The 24,525-nt window shown below is 36.2% G+C and overlaps 1 protein-coding gene across 3 annotated transcripts in view; it reads left to right on the top strand.

Annotated features, from left to right (window-relative positions):
* Positions 1-24,525, top strand: part of ENPP3 (ectonucleotide pyrophosphatase/phosphodiesterase 3) — a 42,928-nt gene that overhangs the window by 7,231 nt on the left and 11,172 nt on the right. For all 3 annotated transcript variants that reach the window (XR_012622552.1, XM_074819085.1, XM_074819086.1), the window contains exons 4-20: positions 930-1,055; positions 2,498-2,558; positions 4,899-4,996; positions 7,578-7,657; positions 8,228-8,347; positions 9,799-9,908; positions 11,324-11,389; positions 12,275-12,347; positions 13,150-13,258; positions 13,415-13,543; positions 14,886-14,917; positions 17,566-17,693; positions 19,526-19,592; positions 21,468-21,555; positions 22,316-22,485; positions 22,596-22,647; positions 23,369-23,523. Coding sequence is in view for 2 of the 3 variants with exons in the window: in XM_074819085.1 (XP_074675186.1) it covers positions 930-1,055; positions 2,498-2,558; positions 4,899-4,996; positions 7,578-7,657; positions 8,228-8,347; positions 9,799-9,908; positions 11,324-11,389; positions 12,275-12,347; positions 13,150-13,258; positions 13,415-13,543; positions 14,886-14,917; positions 17,566-17,693; positions 19,526-19,592; positions 21,468-21,555; positions 22,316-22,485; positions 22,596-22,647; positions 23,369-23,523 (1,664 nt within the window). In the remaining variant the exon portion in view is untranslated. The remainder of the gene's footprint in view (positions 1-929; positions 1,056-2,497; positions 2,559-4,898; positions 4,997-7,577; positions 7,658-8,227; positions 8,348-9,798; positions 9,909-11,323; positions 11,390-12,274; positions 12,348-13,149; positions 13,259-13,414; positions 13,544-14,885; positions 14,918-17,565; positions 17,694-19,525; positions 19,593-21,467; positions 21,556-22,315; positions 22,486-22,595; positions 22,648-23,368; positions 23,524-24,525) is intronic.

Genomic DNA, 24,525 nt, shown 5'->3' with positions numbered 1-24,525 from the left:
ATTACTGTATTTACACAGATATACGGAAGTTACGTCCCGCTTTCTCATGGAGGGAAGGACGTGGCGGTCTCAAGTTGTCTACACTCAGATGGCTAGAGGGCCATAACTTGGTGACCTGGCAGGACACGAAATCTTCCTGTGTCTTTCTCAAATCAGATCCCTGTATTTTTGTTCCTCGTAGATTACCAAAGCATTTGCAGTGCAGATTTCATGGTCCAGATAAAGCTGTGGATTAGTGTGAGTGGAAATTGTAGGTTACCTTTGACAGGGGCCCCGAAACAATGCCACTGTGCTGGCATCTCTTACACTTTTAAAAATGAACGGGTGTTTCCCGGTCAGGTGCACTCTCCAGCCTCATGTAGCGCTCAGTGGGGCCTGGGGTTGGAGGAGTGCACTCCTCTCCAGGGGACCGGCCTGGCTCTGCATCGAGGCCAGACTCCTCTTCAGTTACTCTCTCTGCTCTCCCAGCAGCTGCTTGGATGTTTTTTCATCCTTATCGCTTTTTCTGCCCGCTTCAGCCCTTACATCTCTTTTTTTGCTGTCTGCAGGGAATCACGTACAAGAGCAGGAAACAGATCAGTTTCCTTCTCTTTCTCTTCTGTAGGAGAAATATGGGTTTGATTATTTTTTTTTAGATCTTCCTGGAAGAGTGGAAGGCATTGAACAGGGTGACTCTGGGGACACCCTTGTAAAATAAGCTATTCTATGCTCTGTTAACATTCAATAGCCGTAGAAATAGGCTTATGTTTTAAATGAAATCTTGAGTTTTCCTTTCAGACAAAAGTTCTAAAGCAACTCAGGCAGAATGTGTACATTATAGTTTAACAAAACCTTTTTTTTTTCTTTACCCATTTGGGGTATTTCCACACAAAGGAGTTTACATAAGGTTCTGTGAACTGAATCACAATCTTTTTTCTTCCAATTTTCAGCCCGATCTTGGAGGTGCACTAATTTCCGTTGTGGTGAGACACGGATACCTGGAAGTTACTGTTCTTGTTCTGATGACTGCTTGCAGAAAAAAGACTGCTGTGTAAACTACAACAGTGTTTGCAAAGGTAAATCAAAAGTCAAAAAGATTTATATATAAATTGTCCTGTGAAATAAATAGATGGGCAAACATGTCAAATATAAAGGTAGATGCATTTGTTTCTCAAGATTAGAGTCTTGCAGTGACATTTTGGAAAATGAAGGTGTTTTGAGGTGAAGCTTTTGGTATTTTTACTGGGAAAAAGATGATTTCTGGAGAACAATGTGAATGTGTGTCATTCTTAAGAAAGACAGAATGTTTTGATTATTGCAGCAGTATACCAAATGTGGGGGTTTGGGCTTGTTTATTTTCTTTTTTTTTTTTTCAAAAATAGATGGAGACATGTTTTCTGCTTTAAACTTCATGCAATCCAAAGTACATATTGTAGTAATCAACCCTAATTTAAACTTTCCCATCCTTTTTATTAGAAATTAATTTTCAGCTTGGGTTCCTTATGTTTTACATATTTATGAATATCTTTGTTCACAGCTGATTGTTTCATACACATGAAGAATAGCACTGGTAAAATTAGAATACAAGAATGATACCTAAGGAGTATACCGTGGCATAAAAAATGGTATCAGTTATCAGGATTCCTTTATATTGTGAGGTGGCAGAGATTTAAGGCAACTCTCGCAAAATTATATTTGTCACTTAAATGCAAATTAAAGCTAAAAGCAGGAGTTTGACTGGCTGCTAAATTGATTGAGCTGACGTAGTAAAGGTCACTGTATATCCCTGCTTTTGGCTGCTTGCTGGGAGGGAAGCTTTCTGTGGTGAACTGAAAACTTCAGCAGCCACTGCTTCTTCTCTTTTCTTCATATTTTTTCCTTTTTGGGTGTTTTCCTTCTTTCTTCTCTTATTGATCTCCCTTATTTCTTCCAAAGAGATGGGCAAACATTATCATAAATAAGTATAGCTGTGAAGCAGGTGGAGAATATTCAAAGGAGAACAGAAAGGATTACTTGAAAGTTGGAAAGCATGAGCATGGTCAACAAGGAAATATTAAAGGAGTTTGGCCTCTTTACAAAAAAAAAAAAAAAAAAAAAAAAAGGGCTAAAGGGAGCCCTGGCAATCATCTCTGAATGTGTAAGTGGTATCTGCAAACAAAGAAGGCAGTAATCCAGTGTGGACAGGACACAACTTAAATGTTTTCTATTTAAAACCAGATAAAACTTAGGCTAATCTTTCATAGTGATTTCTTCTCTGTTTTGTTTGTTTGCTTGTCTGTGTAGTATATGTGTTTTGTTTTTAACTTACAATTGTAAACATTAGCCCTTTCAGTGTTTGAGGGCCTAATAGGTTGCAACAAATGATTTCTACAGATATCTTTAGCCCTACATTTCTATAATTCTGTATTAAAGCAGGAAAAGTACCAAGAAGAGCTCTAAAAAGATCAACCGGGAAAATTCTTTGTTGTTTGTGTGGAGTTTTTTAATGTTGACTCAGTATTTTCTTCTGTCCTTATAGGTGAAATACCTTGGGTAGAAGAACCATGTATATCACTTGAAACTCCTCAGTGTCCAGCTGGGTAGGATAAAATAATTTTTTCTTCTTAGCAAACAAAATCATTGTGATGGTCAGAAATACTCCAGTGGCCTGAAGCAGGTCTTCATGAGCTTTTCATATTTACTGAGAATAAGGTTCCTGCCCTGAGGAATATTCTACAGAAGCAGTTTGTGGCTAGCGATGTTTTTGCTTTCTCAAAGCTTTGTCATTTTGATGCACATTCATTCATCATTTACAGTTTAGAGCAGAGAGCAGGAGTTCAAATCCATATTGAAAGTCAGTTTGCAAAGACCTGGAAAAATTGTTAAGAGTTATCTCAAGGTTCATGCATCATGAATTGTTCATAGTCCATTTTATGTTACCATGTTGCATCTGTGATAATTCAGATAAATCACCTTATGCAAGCTGTAGTAACTATTAGAATCTGTGACTGCAATTCTTTATCTAAGTAACAGGGGTTTTTTACTTGAATTATCTGTGGGAAGAAAGGTGTGTTAAAAAGGAAGCTATGAAAGTAGCTTATATATATCTACAAACACTGAAACACAGTGATACTGATGTCCACCTGTAGATAAGTTGCTACTTGTGCAGTATTGCAGAATCATAGGTAGAGGCTAGGCAGAAACACAGTTTAGAAGTAGTTCACAAAGAAAAATGGATTCTTTTCTGGTTCATTTATGGTATTTGTGACGTTATTATTCTATTTTACTGCCAATTTAGTTTAATTATAACAATAATACCTTTAGTATTGTGGCTTTTTCATGGGTTCCTGGATGCATCTCCCAACATAGGTATAAAAGCATACTTTTTAGGTTAACAACTTGCTGAGTTAACACTGTTTCGTAAGCTAAAGCTTGGAAACTAGTGGAGGAAGGCTTCTTTAAGTGCTGTAAACAGTGTTGCTATATAAAGGTCCATGTAATTTTGGATTCAAATCAGGAAGCTGTTTTATACAAACTGTTTTTATACAAACTGTTGATGCCAGTGTACTTCTGTGTTTTGGAAAGACTACTGTGAATGAGAAACAAACTGGGATAGTGATTACCACCTGATGTGAATATATGACTTTTTTTTTTAGTAGTTATTACTCAAAATATTACTCAAAAAAAATGGTTTGGAGTCAGTTATCAGTAACTGCATTTTATCAATAATTTTTTCCCACAATATTTTCCAGGCTTATGTAGTGAACCATTCCTATAAATTATAAATAGTTGGGTTTTTTTAGATACGACGTGTAGTGAAGCCTACTTCAAACTACATTTTAAATTTAATTGTGTGTTTACAATTTTTATGTTTCTTTATATGTTTCTAAGGAGACTGTGGAATGTATAATGATGGTTAATAAGAAGACTGCGTTTGCAGAACTAGATGACTTGATCCTACTGATTTGTCACTTGGAGCTATGAAAAAAGGTGCTATAGCACCAGCACTTTATAACTGCTAATGAATTTTTTCCTCATGAGTCCTTTTAGATTGGTTAAGAGAAAGCATGTTTAGTAACTTAGAAGTTTATTTTCACAGCTAGCACCTCCTAGTTAGAATTTTCATAGCAAGAATTTAAACACTGTTCTAGAGATCAGCTGCAGTTTGTGCCTGTTTTATCATACCTACTGTCTGAACTCAGATCTGAGGCTTTTATCCTTGTTTCTTTACATGAAGTCTTACCCTAAGCACATTAGCAGATGCTGCATTCCTTTTGTAGCATTGAGTTCAGTTGTCAGGGGCCTTGAGGTGAAGAAGTGTTCTCCAGCTCCATGAGAGCTGGGAAACTTGAAAGATGTAAACCACAAAGAACATGGACTGCTTAGTGATGTCTTCACAGAGGAAATGTGGTAAGGTAAGGGGGTTAGCACAAACCTGGCATTGCAAAGATGTTACGTTTCTCAGCACTGAGGCCAATTGACCCTAACTGCTTGCTGGGTGACTGCTGTACTTTTACAGTCCTTGTGCAGCTGCCCTGAAAGATTTTTTAAGATGCATTACGAGACGAGAGACAGAATTTAACCCATTACTATGTACAGAGGTACTTTGGCTGTTCTATACTCTGGGTTTGTATGTGGATGCTAGCCTGCAGCGTTTGTATTTATTTGTATTTGTAATAAAAGATTAACAAAACCCAATTTCTTTTTCTAGATTCTGTATATGCTGAATAGCTTGTGTTTTATTCCTCCAGTGGTTTTTTTCAGGATTGTGTATTTCCTCTCAGAATTAAACTATTACCTCATACTGTGATATTAATTCTGGGAAGTAAATGGAAATTCTGGATCCTGCTTTTAAAAGTAGAATTTATATTGTTAAAGATCTTAACAAGTCACCAACTCTTCAAACTCCTTTATGATGACAGACTCTCATTTTCTTGTAGGTTTGATCTGCCACCACTTATCCTTTTCTCAATGGATGGGTTTAGAGCAGAATACTTGCAAACTTGGAGTTCTTTGCTGCCAAATATTGAAAAACTCAGTAAGTTACCAAGAGTGCTTTGAGTATGTTCTTTAAAAGTCTACATGCAACCTCTCCAGTCCCTTTTGCTGCTGTCATGCATATGTGTTGCTCAGCAATAAGAAAATCACAAATCAGGTCTCCCTCATCAGTTGTGTATTTTCATTATTATATGTTCTACATTAATTCTTGTATTTGAGTGCACAGCAAACATGACTTCTTTTAACAAGGCCTCTAATAATGGTCAACAGTTTTTATTAAACAAATTGTTTGAAATATACATTCAAATACAGTTTAAGACTGAAAAAAAGTTTCAGAGAAGGATTTCCTGTATTCTCTGTACTCCATTGGAAAATTCTAGCTGATAAGGAGATCATCATTAAAGTATAATACAAAGAGAAAATGCATTGGGTTATTGGGAAATTTTCCTCAAAGATGCACTTTTCCAAGTCAGATATTTTAAGATATTAAAAGTTGCATATTTTAAAGTATGTCAGTGACTATTATTATATTAGACTTAAATGCAATGTAATTTACATATTGGTGTAATTTAATATATTGATATGATTGCAGTAAGGTTCAAGTAACAGTTTCCCAATATTTCTGAATATTGGGAGAAAGAGTAAGTTGAAGATTTTTAGCTTGTGCTCTAAAGGGCTGTAAAAAGTGGGACCCATTAGCATGCACTTCATTAAAATTTCCTGGATATTTTAGAGCTTGGATCTCAAGATATGTTGTACCTGGACAAAATGTCTGCATATTTATTAATTTCTTCTCAACAGTAATAGTCTAAATTAACAGTGTTTGTATCTGTATCTGTTCTGAATATATCATATTCTGTTTCTATTGTGCTTATGTGAAAACTTCATATGAATGTTGCAAAATACTACATTTTACTGAATAGTTAACAATCTTGTTTGTGGATAATGAGGGTATCCTGAAGCCTGAACTTGAAGCAGTATGCAAACCTGACTTCCTGGGCAAATATTTTATTCTCTGACATCATTCTGATTTTGAAAGGAACTTGAGTCAGTAATCATGCATGCAGAAGTCAGTGTTCAGTTCCAGTCTTTTGAAATAGGTGAAACTGAAATGCCAAATTCTCAAAAGGCATGAAAACCATGCTACGTATGTGTTTCCATGAACTTTTAAACAAGAACAGACCTAATTCAGCATTACTCATATTTGTGGTCAATTTTAGCAATGGCTTATGCACATTCATGCTTATACTTCTCAGAAATCTATAATGGAAAGGGAAATTCCTTTCTTTGCAAAAGAAAAAATGTAATGCTGATTTGTAGTATAAAATATTTCCTCTCTATTAATTCCATTAACTTAGGATTTTCATAGAGCTAATCAAGCTAGTTGTTATAGAATATGTACACTATGAATGTAGCTTCTTTACTGTTCAGGAGAAATCCATAAAACATTATGCTGATTTTCTTATGTATTTGTCAATTATTCAGCCCTTCTTTAAACACTCTTTAAGCCTTTTTTTCTGTACCACACTGGAACGGTTTTGTAGAATAATTTCAGACTTTCATTTTTTAGTTGACGTTGCTTAGTTAAAATCAGTTTCTGTTCTTTGACTGAAACACTGTACATCAAAGAATAAAGTGTGAATCAAATAGTCTGGATACAGCTTAATACAGAACTGTTTCTCCACATGAGTTAGATTACAAAATGACATTAAGGCATCTTCAGTCTTCCCACTAAGCTGGATACTAGAGTGTATTTAGCTATTATAGATGTTCAGGAGTGTTAAGTGCCTTAGATTGCTGAAAAGTGATGCAATGTTTGGAGAGAAAGGTAGGGGTGGGATTCACTCCAGAGCAGGACACCTACATTTAGATATGTTCTTGGAGGTGTCTGCATGTGAGATATCTACATGCTTATTCATAGTCAGTGTGTTTATGGTTAGTACAGTCTATGCAGTGCAATGCAAGAGCCTAGAGAGCAAGTCAACCAACAGACAGAGGGTGCCACTAGACAAATTGTTGCCTTAACCTATGTTTCTAGTATACTTTAGAGTGCTGTGGCATATCCTAGGTAGCCTTCAGCAGCTGTGTCAGGAGGACACACACATCTTGTGTCAAAACTGCCAACTTTCATGCAGGTGTCATGGATATCTGAGGGTATCTCAAATGACACCCAACTCCAGTGCTTAAGCAACTGAGTCCTTCCCATGCATCTGGTCATCAGACAGCTCTGCAGAATATCTTGCCTGGGCTGACTTGAAACTTCAGTCTCATTGTGTAACGTATACATCTAGTGCCATTTTGGATCTCAGAAGTATCTGAGACACTCATTTGGGTTGGCAGACAGGATGTAGGAGCAGCATCTTAAAGCCAGGCATTAAAGATGTCTCAGATGGCCGTAGGCAGCTGAAATGGGTGTCCAGGGTCCATTGACTGCAGTGGGACACTAGGCCTAGCTCACAAGGAGACACAGAATGTATGTGTCTTAATTTGGAGTCACGTTTCCCTTCTAATACCACAGCAACTGACTGTGGTGATTTTTTTCTATTCGTTTTTAAGAATGTTATTTCTCAATTAAAAAAAAATTATAAGCAAATGTATATTAATTCCATGATCTGTTGCAGAAACATGTGGCACACATTCAAAATACATGAGAGCTGTTTACCCCACAAAAACCTTTCCAAACCACTATACTATTGTCACAGTAAGTGAGAATTTGCTATTTTTCCTTTTCATTATCTGGATGACATAGAAATTATTTTGTGGTGCCAATCTTTTTGTGGGATGTGGGAACTCAAACTATAGGAGTAAAAGAGAGAGAGAGATGCTGAGACAGTACATGAAGGCATGATCTATGTGGCTATATATGTATGCTATCTGATTCTGACCTGTGAACCGGTTATTCCTGATCTTTGTCAGCCTAATTGGGTATGGGTGGGTATGGGTGAGGACACAGCCTTTGATAAGAGTGTGTGTTAGGACTGGATTTGGCAGCTGATATACAGCCACACAGACATATATGGTACTTCATCTATAGCACATCAGGTTTTAACTGGTCTGGGGGGAAAATAGGGAAACTCAAGGGAACTTGACAGGCACACTGAATTCATTGGCAGGAATCTGATCTGTGTGAGTTAAGAAAGCAGGTTCTGTTTCTGTGATAAAACAGCCCTAAAAATAATTGCAACACTGTAACAGCATGGATTGCAACATAGTTTAGGATCCATTTGATTTAAAGATTCAATGAGGTTTTTTGTTTCTTTTCATTTTGCAGGGATTGTATCCAGAATCTCATGGTATTATTGATAACAGCATGTATGATGTAGACTTGAATGCTCATTTCTCACTTTCGGGGACGGAAAAATTCAAACCTTCATGGTGGAAGGGGCAGCCAGTAGGTTTATTTCTCATCATGGTATTGCTTTACATCTAGAGTGTCTCGTGTGCCAAATTATAAAACAAAACAAAAAGAGAATAAAATGCAAAGCTGTGTGATATATTTGCAGTACATGCCAAATATCCAGTAGACTTCATATTATAGGCTGCCTACAAAACAGTTTGCTTTTTTATGGAAGTAGAAGAACTCTTAAAATGTTAAGTCTGAGACTTAAAAATTTCAGTTAAATGTGGCAGTTATTTAAAAAGACTTAAATATTTTGGCTAGTATTGGAATGGATCTCTTGCCACAGGAAGCCACACTAAATTTTTGATATGGTTTTGATATGATTGATATGGTTTTATTGTGAGGTATTTTTCTGTTTGGCTTTTGACAACTAGCTCAAAATGAAATCTGAAAATCTACTTCCAAATTATATCCATTTACAAATACACTTACAGTGTCCAGGCATATAAAAGCAAGGAAGAGAATAGCAAAGAGCTTGATTTCCAGCAAAACTGACACTTATATATAACATATGGCACATTTCATAAAAAACTCTCACCCTGATTGTACCTATGGTTATGATTAATAGTATTCATTTACTAGAAATATCAAGCTATAATAACAGTAAAAAATACACATGTAGCATATAGTATATCTACTTAATATACGTTTATATATTTTTATTTACATGTGTGTGTGTATATGTATATGTCTGTGTAGTCATGTTTACAGTATACTCAAGTACTCAGGGTTTGGTGCTATTGTGTCATGAAGGATTTCATCAGGTTTGTGACAGAACCACTGCTGTGCTTTTTAAGATGAATAGAAATATGTCCCCTTATAATAAAGTAATAACTAGAATACATATCTTAGAATAGAATAGACTATTTCAGTTGGAAGGGACGTCCAAGGATCATCTAGTCCAACTGCCTGACCAATTCAGGACTAACCAAATGTTATTAAGGGCATTATTCAAATGCCTCTTAAACACTGACAGGCTTGGGGCATTGACCACCCCTGTAGGAAGTCTGTTCTAGTGTCTGAGCACCCTCTCTGTAAAGAAATGTTTCCTAATATCCAGTTGGAACCTCCCCTGACACAGCTTTAAACCATTCTTGCATCTTCATGGTCCATTCGACTGGCATTTGCCACAGGAAAAAAAGATCTTGTACCTCTTGCCAATTATGGAAATACCTATATTATTTCTTTCTATGCTGAGAATACCCAATAAAAATGGCAACACCCTGGCTTCCATGCTAATTTTTCTTCAGAATATGTATGTAGAAAACAAACTTCAAATCAGCTATGGTCATTAGGCAACTGTATGATCTGTGAAAGAAGGAAGAGAAATGCATTCTTGCAGTCCATATTTCTGATCCAATTATGTATTTTTACTTTGGTGATCTGAGGTCATCCAGCTGTATGAATGCCATAAAATCATTTGTTTGTATGTTTACCCATAGGTCTGGCTGACAGCAATGTATCAAAATCTGAAAGCAGGCACCTTCTTTTGGCCAGGCTCTGATGTTCCAATTAATGGAACATACCCCACGTTGTACCATGTATTCAACGGGTAAGTTTTTATAGGGCTTGTAGTAAATTCCTGTAAATTACTGCAAAAAATTCAAATTGCCATATGACAGTTGAAGGAAATTAAATATAAGATCTTTAAACAACAGTCTGAGAGATAGGTGCCATGTCACATTGTTCTGGTTTTGACATGGAACTACCAATAATAGTTGAAATTTTCAAAACCATTTAGGGGATTCACAATGAGAAAGTCAAAGGGTACTGTATATTCTGCTCTCCTAGACAGTTTTGAAAGCTTCAGCCAACTGCAAACCACTGATCTCCCACTAAGAAAGCATCCTATAACTGATTAGTAGCCACTGCTAAGCTATACCAATGATTACTGTATTTCCACACATAAAATCTACACATACTATATAGCATTTTTAAAAATACTTGTACTTGCAAATAAGCCTTCACATAACCTATACCCTAACATAATGAACACAAACTTGGAAGCCATGGCAAGAGACTCTAGGAGGCAGAAACTAATTGAAGAGAGGATACTGGAGAGGGAAGCTACTGAAGGAAGAGGGGCTCTAGATCAATTCCCTCTTGCTTGTGTTTGTGATAATGTGCACACTGCTGCTGAATCATAGTTCTGTATGTTTTGTTTAGTTAATTTACAGGTTACACATGTGAAAATATAGCAATTAACTTCATAGTATTTTTTTTTCCTTATGGAAGGCATTGATGCTAGTAATTATTTCTAAATTTTCATGATGATTTCAGTAAATCTCCCATGATTATTCACATTTACAAAGGTAATCTAAAGTAAATATGTAACTGTCAGTCTCTATAGATATAAAAGTTTTTGCAGTGATGTGTAGGATTGGTACTCAGAAAACACCCAAGTACCGTAGGTAACTAAAATAAAGCTTGTGCATGACTTTAGGGAAAAGCAAAGCTATTAATAGCTGAATTTCCTCCTAGGAGACAAAGCGTGACCTCACAAAGATTTTGCTAGGGACATTACTTGGTTTTAAAATATGGAAGTCCAAGGTTTATACATGCTAGAAAGAATAAAAATTATTCTGACTTGTACTTCAGGTTTATGTCCTAAACTTGAAATCTATTTTTGCATGTAGTTATAATATATGAATACTCCCACCAACATCACATGCATGTATTTATTTATAAATATATGAGTACTCCCACCAGCATCACATGTTAGTGTTTGCAAAATCAGAATCTGTCTAATTTACCATTAGAAGTGAGTTACAATCAATCAAAAATGAGAATAATAAAACTGATTACTGGTACCTTGTTAAGATGCACCGTTCTCGAAATCCAAATCTGTGGCTTTACTATATGACTAGAGGGTGGACATTTTCTCTGTATCTTGGAATTAGAATGACTTATCAGAAAAGCCTTGCCTTGTTTACATATCTTTTGTGTATTTGTGTTTCTTTTTTTCAGTTCAGTTCCATATGAACAGAGAATTTCGGGAATATTGAAGTGGCTTGATTATACCAAATCTGAGAGGTAACACTTAGTAATATCTAGCTGGTTTGTGAGAGTATAGCTTAGAAAGATTTTAAGGCTTAGCAATTGAAATTTCTACTGGTGTTTGTGAAACATGGAATCTTTCTCACCATATCAAATGATAATTTGCTGAACTTAATTCTGTTCTGTAAGTATAGCTAATCATTTTCAGGATAAGATTGTAGACACAAAAGATGAAAAACTGAACATATAGCTGAATGGGATGTACTGTTGTATAAGTTTTCTTTTATTGCTGTGTATTTTTTCTTGGTGCATAGCCTAGAAGAAACATGGAACATTCAGTTTCTAGTCTAAGTGTATGGATGAAAGATTTTATATGAAAGATGTTGCACAAGAAAGGTTAAATACCTGAAAGTAATTGCAAGCAGTAATTCAGAATGAAAAGTAGAGGTCAATACTGATTGTGGTGCTCAACTTTGTGACATGTAAACAAGTGAAATCTTTTATACAATAATTTGTTAACAAATTCCTAATATATTTGCATTTAGGAGATGCTCTCTAGAGCCTCACTGCTTAATCAGGAAGAGGTCTTTTAGGTGGTAGTTCCACTTACATCTCAAAAATGAACAGCTTGCTCTGCTGTCTGAGATCTTGAAGTTTTTCAGAGTGATTTCTGGATATCGATTAAAGACACTGGATACTGTTTCTGAAATTGTAACTTCAAATAGTCCATGTTGATTAATTACAAAACTCAGAGGAAGTTGAATTGTTACATTTGCTGTATGGATTTTTGTTAAGGGTTAAAGAAGTTATTTATAATTCTGTTTTAAGTTTCATTCATTTTTTTTTGTAATGAAAATGTTCTTTTGAAATACTGTCTCCAAATTCTCATAATATTCCATTCTTATTTATTTCTAATTCAAGGCCTGATTTCTACACTTTATATATTGAAGAACCAGATTCTTCTGGACATTCATTTGGACCAGTTAGTGGTGGTGTAAGTAGTTTTCATGTTTTTCTCAGACTAAATTGCACTAAAAATGGTGCTGCACTATGAACTTAACCAACTTTAACGTTGTCCATGCACGCAAGACATTCAAGAGAGTGCAGCAGTTAGGGGAACAAAAGAGTGCAAGCGCTCAGGTGTGGAGTCCTCAGACTCAGTCAGGTATCGTCCTTACTGTCGGACTTCGAGGAAGACTGTAAGTCACCTGCTCCACCTAGGGAAGAGCCATCCTTTGCGAAGGGCTGCGGGGTGGGTTGTGCTGCATTTCTTCCATATTACTTCCACGGTGGTCAGTGGTTTCCTGCAGGAAGTTTAAAGGGACTGTGTATATGAGAGAAGGGCACGGTGCCTTCTTGGATGCTACACTGGTCTTACAGGTAATACATGTGTGTAAATATTTTTGAAACATTGCTTGTTGTTAATACAATGACATTTTCATACTACAACAAAAAATGTATTTTATGTTATAAATCTGGCATTTTATATCAATTTTGGAGGAAGGAACAAATTTGATATGAATGTGTTAATTTTTTTCTTTCAATAAACATTTAAAAGCTCAATTTTTCTAAGGTAGTAGAAAAAAGTTAATTGTGGGTCTTTTTTAAGTTGCATATTCTGCAGTAAAGTAGTGGAATTCTGCACGTACGTAGTCTAGTGGTGATGGAAAAAGAAAAGAAGCGATATTAAGAATCTGAGAGAAAAGCTCACTTTTTTTTCAGACTTTGATGATTACATTTAAGTGAGAACTTGAAATCAGAAAGAAAAATTCTAATGAAACTGATTTATCCCACAGGTAATCAAAGCCTTACAGGTAGCAGATCAAGCACTGGGGATGCTAATGGATGGACTTAAACAAAGAAACCTGCACAAATGTGTAAACCTCATTGTTTTAGCTGATCATGGTAATATATATAGTTATTTTTTCAATCTAAATTTTACTCATTGTTTTCTTCCTGTTTGTAATATGTGTGCTTACTAGTTTTAAACTGTTTTGTAATTCACTTTATCTTCCTTGCCATTATTTATAAAAAACCCCTTCTTTCTATATTGTCCTTTAGGAATGGAGATGACCTACTGCAGACAGTTAGAATATATGACTAATTACTTCAAACAGATTGATTTCTACATATATGCTGGGCCTGCAGCTCGCATTCGAGCGAGAAATGTTCCCAAGGACTATTTTGCTTGTAAGTGTGGACCATAAATAAATAAATAAATAAGGAAAATGAATAATCAGTAGTAATCAGCAGAGTGAACAGCTTTCTGTTTCACTTAACCTGTCTTAAACATCCATGGAAGTTGTCTGGGTTTTTTTTACAAGAACCCCCTTACATGAAATTGAAGGTTAGAAGAGCTTGTTGCAGACTCTGATTTGCATTTTCTTGGCATGTGGAAAGATGAAGTAAAGACGGTTTTATTGTTTTGAGCTGGAACTTCAGGTCTTTTGTGAAGTGCATTGCTCTTCACAGATTTCTTGCGCAACATTGACAGAGTCAGCCTTTTTGAAGCAGTGACTAACTGTGTACAAAGTTACAGAATCTGAATTCCACACAGTGGGAACTAAGCCCTGGTTGAACCCTTTAGCTAGTATCACAGAAGAACACAAAGTTGAAACCATGTGAGCTGGCTCCAACTCAGGATACCATGCTACCAGACTGAAAAAAAAAAAACCCCAAAACTTTCCGTATCAGGGAAAAGAATAGAGAGAGGTAAAACCATGGAAGTGCTCTATTTAGTGAGTTTATAGAATTCATAAAACATTCTAAAAGGCATAATTCTTGCAAATCTCAAATAAAAACTGGGATCCCGTTGTACTTCTTATTTATCTTTTTTAATTGTATTTATATTTGTAGGCACAATATTTATACAACATAAAGCAGATTTTGATTGGTTTAAGTAGAAGACAGTCTAACTCAGGAGAAAAGAAATAAGCAGAGGAGAGAATAATAATGTTTTGTATATGTCTTAATCTCAGTATAATTGTTGACTCATTTCCTCTAATGGTCTTTCTTTTTCTGAAGGAATTTTCCTTCTGTAAGGTGCTCAGATTTGATTTTTAAAAAGCTAGTGTCGAAAGGTTAAAGTCACTCTTTGAAAATGTGGAAGATCTAAATGTATTTAGCCAGACTGGATTTTTTTCTGTGACTGCTGCTGGAAGTGGAATACAAGTGCTCCAGGTCCAGTTCAATATAAAAAAAGGTTATACTTCAAACAGAGGTTAGGTGGGAAAAGAAAATATGGTTCTGATGATGTGTCAGCTTTAGGTATAGGCAGTCATCACCATGGCATTTTTCTGCAGTCTGTCTTGATGTACCCAAAGTGCTAGGTACTTCCACAAGCTAACACATTTACAGACAGTCACCCTTGGAAACATAACATTCCTACCCGTGGAAGGTTATGGTTACCATAACCTTCATGGACTAATAAAGAAATTCAATTTTACAGGCAAAAAACATGTTGAAATTTTTCTCGAGGCTTTGGACCTTCAGTTGTTTGAATGTATGTTAATTCATCTTTTCTTTTTAACAGTTGACTCAGAAGGAATTGTTAAAAACCTCACAGTGAGTAAATATTTTCATAATTTTTCCTCATAGTTCCCCTTAATAACTATCTGATCAATAGGCACAGCTTCTGAAAAACTGAGACTATAGTGCCAGTTTAAATAGCGTACTGACTCCAGTGTAACGTAGGAGACAGTCCTGGAAGTTGTTCAAAGATGGTGCACAAAGGTTTGCTATGGGCGATCTCTGTTCAGAACAAGAGTTTTCTGTACTTCACTTTGAAAGTGAAGAAGTGGCTGACTTCACATGGAGAAAGTAGTGTATATCCTTATTACAGAACACAATGCAACACAGAGGTGCTTTAGATAATAGGCATCTGTTAGCTCTGGACCAAAAGTGCTGATCCCAGGCTAGGTTAAAGCAACTTTTCCACACAACAGAAAATGACATTGCAGAACACATTGCCACAGGGTGTTGTAAAGGCTGGAAATAAAAATAGGAAGGGGGGATTTTAGACAAATTAATGGAGGAAAGGCCTGTAAGGGCTATTAAACATGATCCACAAGCAACCTTTGACTTAAGAAAGCCCTGAAGCCTAGAGGAAACTGAGAAGGTACAAGAAAGAAGGTTCATTCAACACTTGACTTGTTACACACTTTCTCTAAACATCAGATTCTGGAAATTCTGGAGATCTCATTGGAAACAGAGTACTAGGAAAGATGGTCCTTTAGCATGAGGCAGTATGGCTCTTTTAGGATCTTTCATAATATATAATTTAAGTACTTGCAGTTCTTTTAGGTATGCTGCACTACCACTGGGCCCCATACTGATAGTTCGGCTTGGGTCTCTGCCATACTGTGTGGATGTAGCACTTCAGGGCAGGTCCAAGCTTGACTGTGTCTCCCATGTAGACTATTGCTCCTTGTGGGTACAGTCTGTGACAGCTGAGCTCTGAAGGGTGCAAACAAAGGAGTTCAGAACAGCGCAAACCAAAGGAAGACCAAGCCTATTTCTTTCACTGAAAGGTGATAAGACGTGACAGTGCATGTTTTTCCTTATATGTTTTTAGATGGATAATTATACCTTTTTTTTTTTTTTTAGTGTTCAAGATGTACATTAATACAAAGTAAAATGCTTGTAGAAAAGTTTACTTTTTGTATTTCTTGGCATTTATAATTTACAGTGAGATAAACATTTAAACTTCTTGCTCTCTATGTATATATTGTCATAATTTTCCCTTCTTTCCTTCACTGCCAGTTTGTTTTCTATTCTGTGACTGTTCTTAGTCCAAGCAATAGACAGATATTCTGATACTTTTACAATAAATGCTCTCAGTTTGGAAAAATTCTGGCATATCAGCTGGGTATATTTCTGATAAATCACCACTAGAGGTCTTCCTTTAACCTGTTGAACAACTCAGTTGTGCAATATTGCATGCAGCTTTTGCCTGCCGCTGAAGTCCAAAGGTCAGTGAATGTTCCCCGTTTATTTATTTTTTTTTTTATTCTGAATACCTAAGAACACATCTTTATTCCCCAGCGTCCAAAGCAGATGCGGAAGTAGGATATCAATGGTTGGGAGTAGCAGAAGGAGCTTTTTCAGTGCTATATCACCTACCCCATTGTATGATGTGAAGCCTGTCATATCAAAGAGCTTTAGTGTGAGGAGAATAGCACAATTCGCATGTTCTCAACCCCAGCTGAAACTGCAAATGCTAATAGTTACAGACATGTGACATCTCTGCCTTACAGGAATAGCCTGGTATCTGGACACTTCCTCTTTCCTTTTCTGTTCATAAATAGTGTATTTTGTCCCAGTAGTGTATTTTGACCCTTTCAGGTTCTTAGAATGAGGGGTTTGGGCAGAGAAGGGACTTGTGTGTTGTATATTAATTGCTAATCAATAGACATAAAGTCATATGTTGATTTCCTCTATTTTTCCCTTTAATTAAACTGTCTTTGTAGAATGACCTCCTCTCCTGGGCTAACGAACCCAATGAATCCTTATTTTTCATATTCCTGGATTCCACTATGCTGCTTTGATGACTATCCAGACACACTTACTCTTATTTCACATGTTAATGTAATTTTGTGCAGAGTATACAATTCTAGTTCTTAGAGGTGAAGATGTCAGATCTGACTCCAAGCACACTATAGTTTGTACTGCCTGTGTGGTAAAACAGATCCACTTCTCTGGCTTACCCAGCTTCCTCAGCATTTTACATGTTCTGTGTTGTCCCAGTGCTGGATTTCTGATCAGGAGCAACACTTCTGAAACATTGCCATGATGCTTGCAGCCAGCTGGAATGGCTCCTGATGGCCATATGTAGTTAAATCTTTGCAGTATGTCATATGGTTGTCATTAGGCTCTCAATGCCAAACTCATTCATGGCATGCCTGCGACCGCAGCAGTTATATTAACACAGTAAATGTGTATGTAAAAGCCAAGGCCTTTAGCTAACACCTGAGCACTGGTCATTTACATGGCATGAGAGACATGTTCAGTCTTGCAGCTAAAATCCTAGACTAAGCTACATGATGTATGCTTGGTTTTCCAAGTATATAGTATATAGTTATCCGAGAAGCTATCTGTGAATAATGTGCTTTGTGCTTACATTCCTGTCACTAAGATGTTTGTGATAATTTGGAATGATGGGTTTATTTTTGATACTGAGCAAAACTCAGGTCTGGGCTGTTTCCTCTTGACAGTGCAAAAGATCCCCTCAGCACTTCAAGCCTTATCTGACGCCTGACTTGCCAAAACGATTCCACTATGCTAACAACATTCGTATTGATAAAGTTCATCTTTTGGTTGATCGACAGTGGCTGGCTGTGAGGTAACATAATTTGTGTGACCGTTACCTTATTTTTTTCATCCCATTCTCATCCTCAGCCTTCACAGATGTCTTACTTCCTGTTTTCCTTTCAACTTGTTACATCTCTATGTTTGTTACATTGTGTAAAAAGGAATCTCACCTTATACATAAAGCCAAGAATGTATTATTGGTATGATTAAAATCTTAACAGTCTAATAAAAGAATCATATTTACTCCAGATCAAATTTTTACAGAAAAAAAAAAAAAAAAAGAAAATAATGAATACTACTACACAGAAAAAAGTCTCAAAAATAATACAGTTAAAATTGTTATACAAAGCCTTTCTAGTATCTAGCCCTTTTCCTGGCGTTACAGTCACTGCTCCACTGCCTTTTGGGTCCAGAGGTTGATGGCTTCAGCCTGGCACATCTGTGGATACAGCCAATAATCAGTATTAGAGTCCTTCATCAGGAGGTATACGATGTCAATGTTTCTTCTTCCTCACTCTGTGATCTGAATGGGGTCCTTTCTATATGTATGCTAATGCTACAGCTTGCTCATTCTTCAGTGGCCTGCAAGTTAACATTACGTCTCACTTTACTAGGTATGGTGCATTCTACGTGTGTTAGATATTTGTTCTTTATTCTCTTTCTTAACCTCTAAGTCTGTTTTTGCTCAGTTGCAGATCTGCATTTCCTTAATTGACCATCAGTGAGTTATTTCTAGCCTTGGGGTCTCCATTCTACACAGAATAACTGTTGCTGCTATCTGTATAAAAATGATGTCTTTGCCATGCAAAGATAAGCTCATAACAAATTAGACATGATCTCCTTATCATTACAAAAAATTGTTGTAAGAGCTAAATAAAAAAAAAAAAAATAAATAGCTCTGAGCAAGTCAAGAGCCGTTCAAACAATCCTTAGTCCTGAGACTTTGAAAACTCAATACAAAGCCTGTGGTGTTAGTAGCAATACTGTATTTACTGAGCTACAGTGTTGCAGTAGGAGAAGCATGAGCCGGCTTGGAACTTCAAGACTCTTCAAATAGCAGAAAATGCTAGATCAGTCTGTGACTTGATTCTTTGTTTTGATGTAACCAAATAATTGTCCTGGACATATAAAAAGAAATGCCCACGGAAAATCTCATATTCACCCTTTTTTAAACTGTTCCTAAATGTTCTTGTGCCTCTGAAAAGAGGATACATGTGCTTGACAACTGTGCATTGAATCAGTATGGGATGACTATCTCTTTATCTTTCCATGTATCTGAGCAACGGGTAAATTAAAACAAGTGTTAGTCATTATAAGTCAGACTATTCTGACATGTTATTAATTCTATAACCCCCCCACACACATCCTCATCTCTCCTTCAGCCTTTAGAATCCATGATGAAAATGCACTGCTTTGTAAGGCAAAATCCCTTGCAGTCTTTTTTATATTGTTCCATAAAGGCTAACAGCAGAGTTCTCCCATTATAAGTTTTCTATTAAAATGCAGATAGCATAGAATGTAACTGAGGAATTCTTCCTAAACAGATTACACTTGATCTGAAACTTGTAGCTAGGTGAAGGCCTCAGTTCAACAATAGCCATTTTTTCAATTTATTTTGAAAACACTGATTCACTGTACACTCAGTAGCTACCTAGGCTAATTTATTTCTGTCCATAGCAATCTCTGTTACAGGATAAAGAGATCTTCATGAAGGTGAACACTGGATGAGCAAAAAGTACTACAACACTATGCCAGAGTCAGTTCTTAAGACATGATCCCAGAGTCCAGTGAGTCAGGATGACTGTTTTTAACTGGTTCTGTTTGTGCCATTTTTATTTACACTATATGATGTTTTTTCCTTAGGGACAGAACTTACACATTTTGTGACAGAGGTAACCATGGCTATAACAACGAATTTAAAAGTATGGAGGTAAGATGATTTCTGTTCAAGTTTTGCACCTTCTTATATAGAAGTTTTCTGATACAGAAGACTTAGACTGGATATTAGGAAGCATTTCTTTACAGAACGGGTTGTTAGGCGTTGGAATGGGCTGCCCAGGGAGGTGGTGGAGTCCCCATCCCTGGAGGTGTTTAAGAGGCGGGTTGACATAGCGCTGAGGGATATGGTGTAGTTGAGAATGGTCAGTGTGAGGTTAATGGTTGGATTGGATGATCTTTGAGGACTTTCCCAACCTTGGTGATTCTGTGATTCTGTGAAAATCACGATGTGCTAGGTGAACCACCAGAATATAGTATATATGATAGTTTTTGCAGTGTGCTGCTTCTTCCATGTTACCTGGACATGGAAAACTGTGAACAGATACTGGGTCCACATATTCATATTGCCTTTCATCGATGTGTATGAGGCCTGCTTCCTTGGGATCGTGTAGTAAAACTTCTCTGGGCTCACCTTATGGAGCCAGACAGACTACAGCAAACCAAGCATACCACGTTTACATGTGGGACGCTGAATTCTTTCATTCTTTCATTCTTCTGCTGAAGCAATGACTGAAAAATCTCCATAGGCTCTGGGAGTTCAGTTGAGCATCTGAAAACCTGTGTGCTCAAATAAAATAAATCTTATCTCCCTTATCTTACAAGACTATCATCAGAACAAAACAGTCACTGGTATAATCTGTATGTTAATATAGCTTGTATTGCAGTTTCATCTCATTTTTGCTTCTGGTTACAGTGAAAATATTTTGAGGTCTTGAGTTTTTGCTTTTTCATGTACTTTCTGTGATGTGAACCTGTAAGTAAGGTCAAGAATGCCACTATTAGTCCCATATTCTGTGCCTAAGCATCATATTCTTCCAGATCTTCAAAACTATATTAAAACCATATGCCAATATACTGAACAGAATGGTGCTGAATGTTTGTATAGAAAGAAAATGTAAACTCTTATTACCATGGAAACCTTAATCATAGATAATCTTATTCTGGTGGCACAATGACTGAGGAATTTTTTTTTCTTTATAAAGGAGCAAAATGTCTTAATAGCGTCTTTTTAAAATAAATTAAAAATTAATTTTCTGTTATGGGAACATAAGAGTATTCTTTTAGAACAGATCATTGTCCTGTTTAGTCATGTTTCCTGTATCTTATGGCAGGCAGCTCAAGAGGCTTATAAAGTAGTAGAAACTAATGTGAGACTGTTAAGTAGTTCACTACTTACAGTAGTATCTGTTACAATGCTTGCAGACCCCAGCAAGGGCCACCCAGCACGCAGGTCTCTGCTGAACTTGGGATGGGTCTCCACAGTTCCCTGCTCCTTGCTTTAGCCATGGCTATAGGCTCTTAAGTGACCCAAAGTCTTTTGAGAATGCAGCATGTATTAAAGAAAACAAACAAACAAACAAGCCTTCACCTTAAACCCCCCCCCATGCTTCTATTTCTGGCTCAGTATTAGCCTTTAGATAGGATCTGTGAGTGCCATAACTCTGCATTTGTTGAAATGGCATTGTTATTGGCTGTTGCAATGAAAACATAAAAAGGTGTGAATTTGAAACACAGCAAACAATGATTTTCATAAGTATGCATCAAAATATTAAAGAACAGCCCCCCCCAATACATTATATAGTCTAAAGTATCCTGAGAAATTCATTTATGCTTTGTATTTTTCTTCAAATTATATGCAATGGTCAAAATTTGCCTTCTTTACCAGAATAATCCTGTATTTTTACTTTTATGACTGTGAAAAGACTATGTTTTTTTCCAGTGTCCCTGTTTCTGTAAAATACAACTGAATTGTTTTTGAATTTGGATTCCTTTAGATAACAACTTTTTTTTTATTATTACAATCTAGGCTATATTCTTAGCATATGGCCCAAGCTTTAAAGAGAAAACAGAAGTGGATGCTTTTGAAAACATTGAGGTTTACAACCTTATGTGTGGTGAGTAGCAACAATCCAGTACTTTAGATGATAAACCAAGTGTTTTCACATACCAGTGTTGTAAGAGCTAAAAAAAAGAGCAGCTAAAAATTGAGTGAATTCATTCAGAAGTTAGGTTTGTCACACAAAACACTGAAGCCATGCTCTTTTGCCTTCCATACAGTGCTAAAAGATTAACTACCAAAAATTGTTCTGCTTTGAAGGCTGTTTCTGATTACAGAAGGATTCCACTAAAGAATCAGAGAGAAGCCCCTGTCACATGGGCTTGCTGTTGAAATGATGCCTGCGGAATAATTGTGGGATAAGAATCTTGTAGAGAATTACCGCTCTTGCTCATAACTTAAGATGGACCATTGCTGTCCCGACAGTGAGCAATTAGGAAGTATGTGCCTCTGAAAATATGTATTAAGGCATTACACAAAAATGCAGTAGGCTAGTATGCTTCATAATGTGATGCATTTGCAATCACATTTGTACTCTGCATTAAATAATCTAATCTTATGAATGTTATGACAATGTATAAAACCGTATCGACAGTACTCAGATACATAATTTCCAGATCTTGATGCAGTGGAAGATAGCAATGAACCTTCATATGTGGAAAATTGCAAGTAGTTGCCATAATAGTTTAGATAACGGAATAAGATATTTCTTCTATGTTTAGAATGCATAGGAAATGCGTAGAATTGGGAAGATAATGACTTTTTAAAATGCCATTTTAGTCTTAAAATATGTTTACAAATTTCAAATGTTTCAACAGATTTACTGCATATTACACCAGCACCAAACAATGGAACACATGGCAGCTTAAATCACCTCTTAAAAAAACCTTTTTACAGTCCTTCACATGCAAAAGAAGACTCATCTCCTTCTTCATGTCCAGTTTCCCATCTGACTCCCGTAGATGAACTGGGATGCACATGCATGCATGTAAGTAGGGGCTTCTGGCCTCTTTTAATCATCTTTGTCAAGTGTGTTCTCTTTTCTTTGGTTTTTCTAAACTATGGATTCATTCTGAATGATCGTTTTATATTTTACAGGTATCAGATGTTTCAGTACTAAATGAGAGGTTAAATCTCACCACAGAAGAAAGTAAGTAGCATATTTATAAATCTATGACTGGTTTAGATTTTGTATTACTGGTTTTGGTAGGAATTTTTGCAATGTTACTTACCATTTAAAGTTAAGTTGGAAAGCCAAGTCAGAAGCCTAATTTTTTTTTTCTTTGCATTTCTTTAAAAAATGCTAATTGATACTGTTATAGCAACATTTATGCATAGGAATCAGATCTGAATTTCCTTAAAACCTTGGAAAAAAACCATACTGGTTTCAGTGGTCTTTGGAGAAAGCCTGAGCACTTCCAGGGTATATGCTATAACTCTTGTTCCCCACCTTGTAACCATAACTTTGCCTTTCTCTCATCAAAAACTTCCATAGATATTTCTGTGTGCTTTTTTAAGGGGGTTTTGGAAATTTTAGGAAGCACTGTAATGCTTTCTAGCCAAAAATTTCTCTCCACTGGCAAGATAAGTTCAAAGTATTTATATTGGTATGATATTGCAAGGAAACAAGAATTTGCAAGTCTGATATATTACATTGACTTCTGTACCTTAAACATAACATGAAAACTATTTCTACATGTTTTATTCCACTCATAAGCTAAGAGCTTAAAGAAACCCGAGCCCATGTTTACTGTTGGTTTTATCTATGTTTATTAATATTTTAATTTACATTTTTTCTCTCCTCTCTTAAACTTTTGTGCCATCTAAAATGTTCGAGAAGAATGAATCAATAATTATTGTTTAAATTCTAGTAAAGAAGGCAAATTCATATCATTTACCATATGGGAGACCCAAAGTTCTTCAGAAGAAAAATGTCTACTGCCTCCTTTCCCATCATCAGTATGTGAGTGGATACAGCTATGATATCTGGATGCCACTGTGGACTGCATACACTGTGAATAAGCCTGTAGGTTATCAAATATCCGTACTATTCTTAAATATGTAATATAACAGATTGACAATGTGGTTCATTTGTCAGGAATCCTGGTTGACTGATGGATATCATGTGACTAAGGCCCTTATGTCTGAAAAAGTGTCTTTAATATCTTTTAAATTTCATCTTAAAATATTGTTTAAAAAAGTGGGAATGGCCATCTGTTAGGTACATAAAAGATATAGGAGAATAGAGCTGCTGGTAAGCTTGTTCCATTAAACCTGTTCTGTAAAAGGGATGAACTGTCAAGACAGTGCTCCAACTTGCTGTCAGTTCCTGAGGAAAAGCAGGCTGTGATTTCAAAAATCAGAACCTTTTAAGCTTTCCTATGAATATCATGATCTTTTTCCTACTAACAAACCCTTGTACAAGTCTGCACGACAGTTTGTACTAATGCATAATTCTGTATATTCTGTTAATTTGCTCTCTATTACATCATATCATTTCTGAAAAATATAGTTGAATAAACCTCTGAGAGTTCAAGGGTATGTGGCTCTGGAATAAATTGTTTGAGTTTTCAGGGTCAGTAAAGTAGTGGACATTCATAGGCTTAATTCCCCCTGTAATTTGACCCTTTTTCTAGGTTGCCCTGAGGAAATAACTTTTACACTGACTTTTCAGTCTGAAGAGAGCTGTTATTGATGTCTACATGATTTCTTAATTTATCAGTACAAATATGGGGAAGTTATTTTAATCAAATATATGCTGCTAGTTATTTTTATCAAATATATGCTGCTAGGATGTCAGTATTTCAGAAAGTTTTACTCCGTACTTTCTACTGATTTTTCACAATCTGGCTGAAGGATGACAAATCCAACCCTAAGAAGGCTTAAAGTCTATTGAAACAAATGTTCATTTCAACAAAGATCGGTTTTACTTCATCATATTTGAAGATCTGCTCTTATACCTTACTATGAAAGTGCCTTACCCTAGTGACAACCACTTAATTGTGGCAGATTTTTTTCTGATTTTGCT

Source organism: Strix aluco, chromosome 3 (genome assembly GCF_031877795.1).
Source record: "Strix aluco isolate bStrAlu1 chromosome 3, bStrAlu1.hap1, whole genome shotgun sequence".
NCBI lineage: Eukaryota > Metazoa > Chordata > Aves > Strigiformes > Strigidae > Strix > Strix aluco.
Note: the sequence above shows the minus strand (reverse complement) of the source record. Positions and strands in the feature narration are given on the sequence as shown.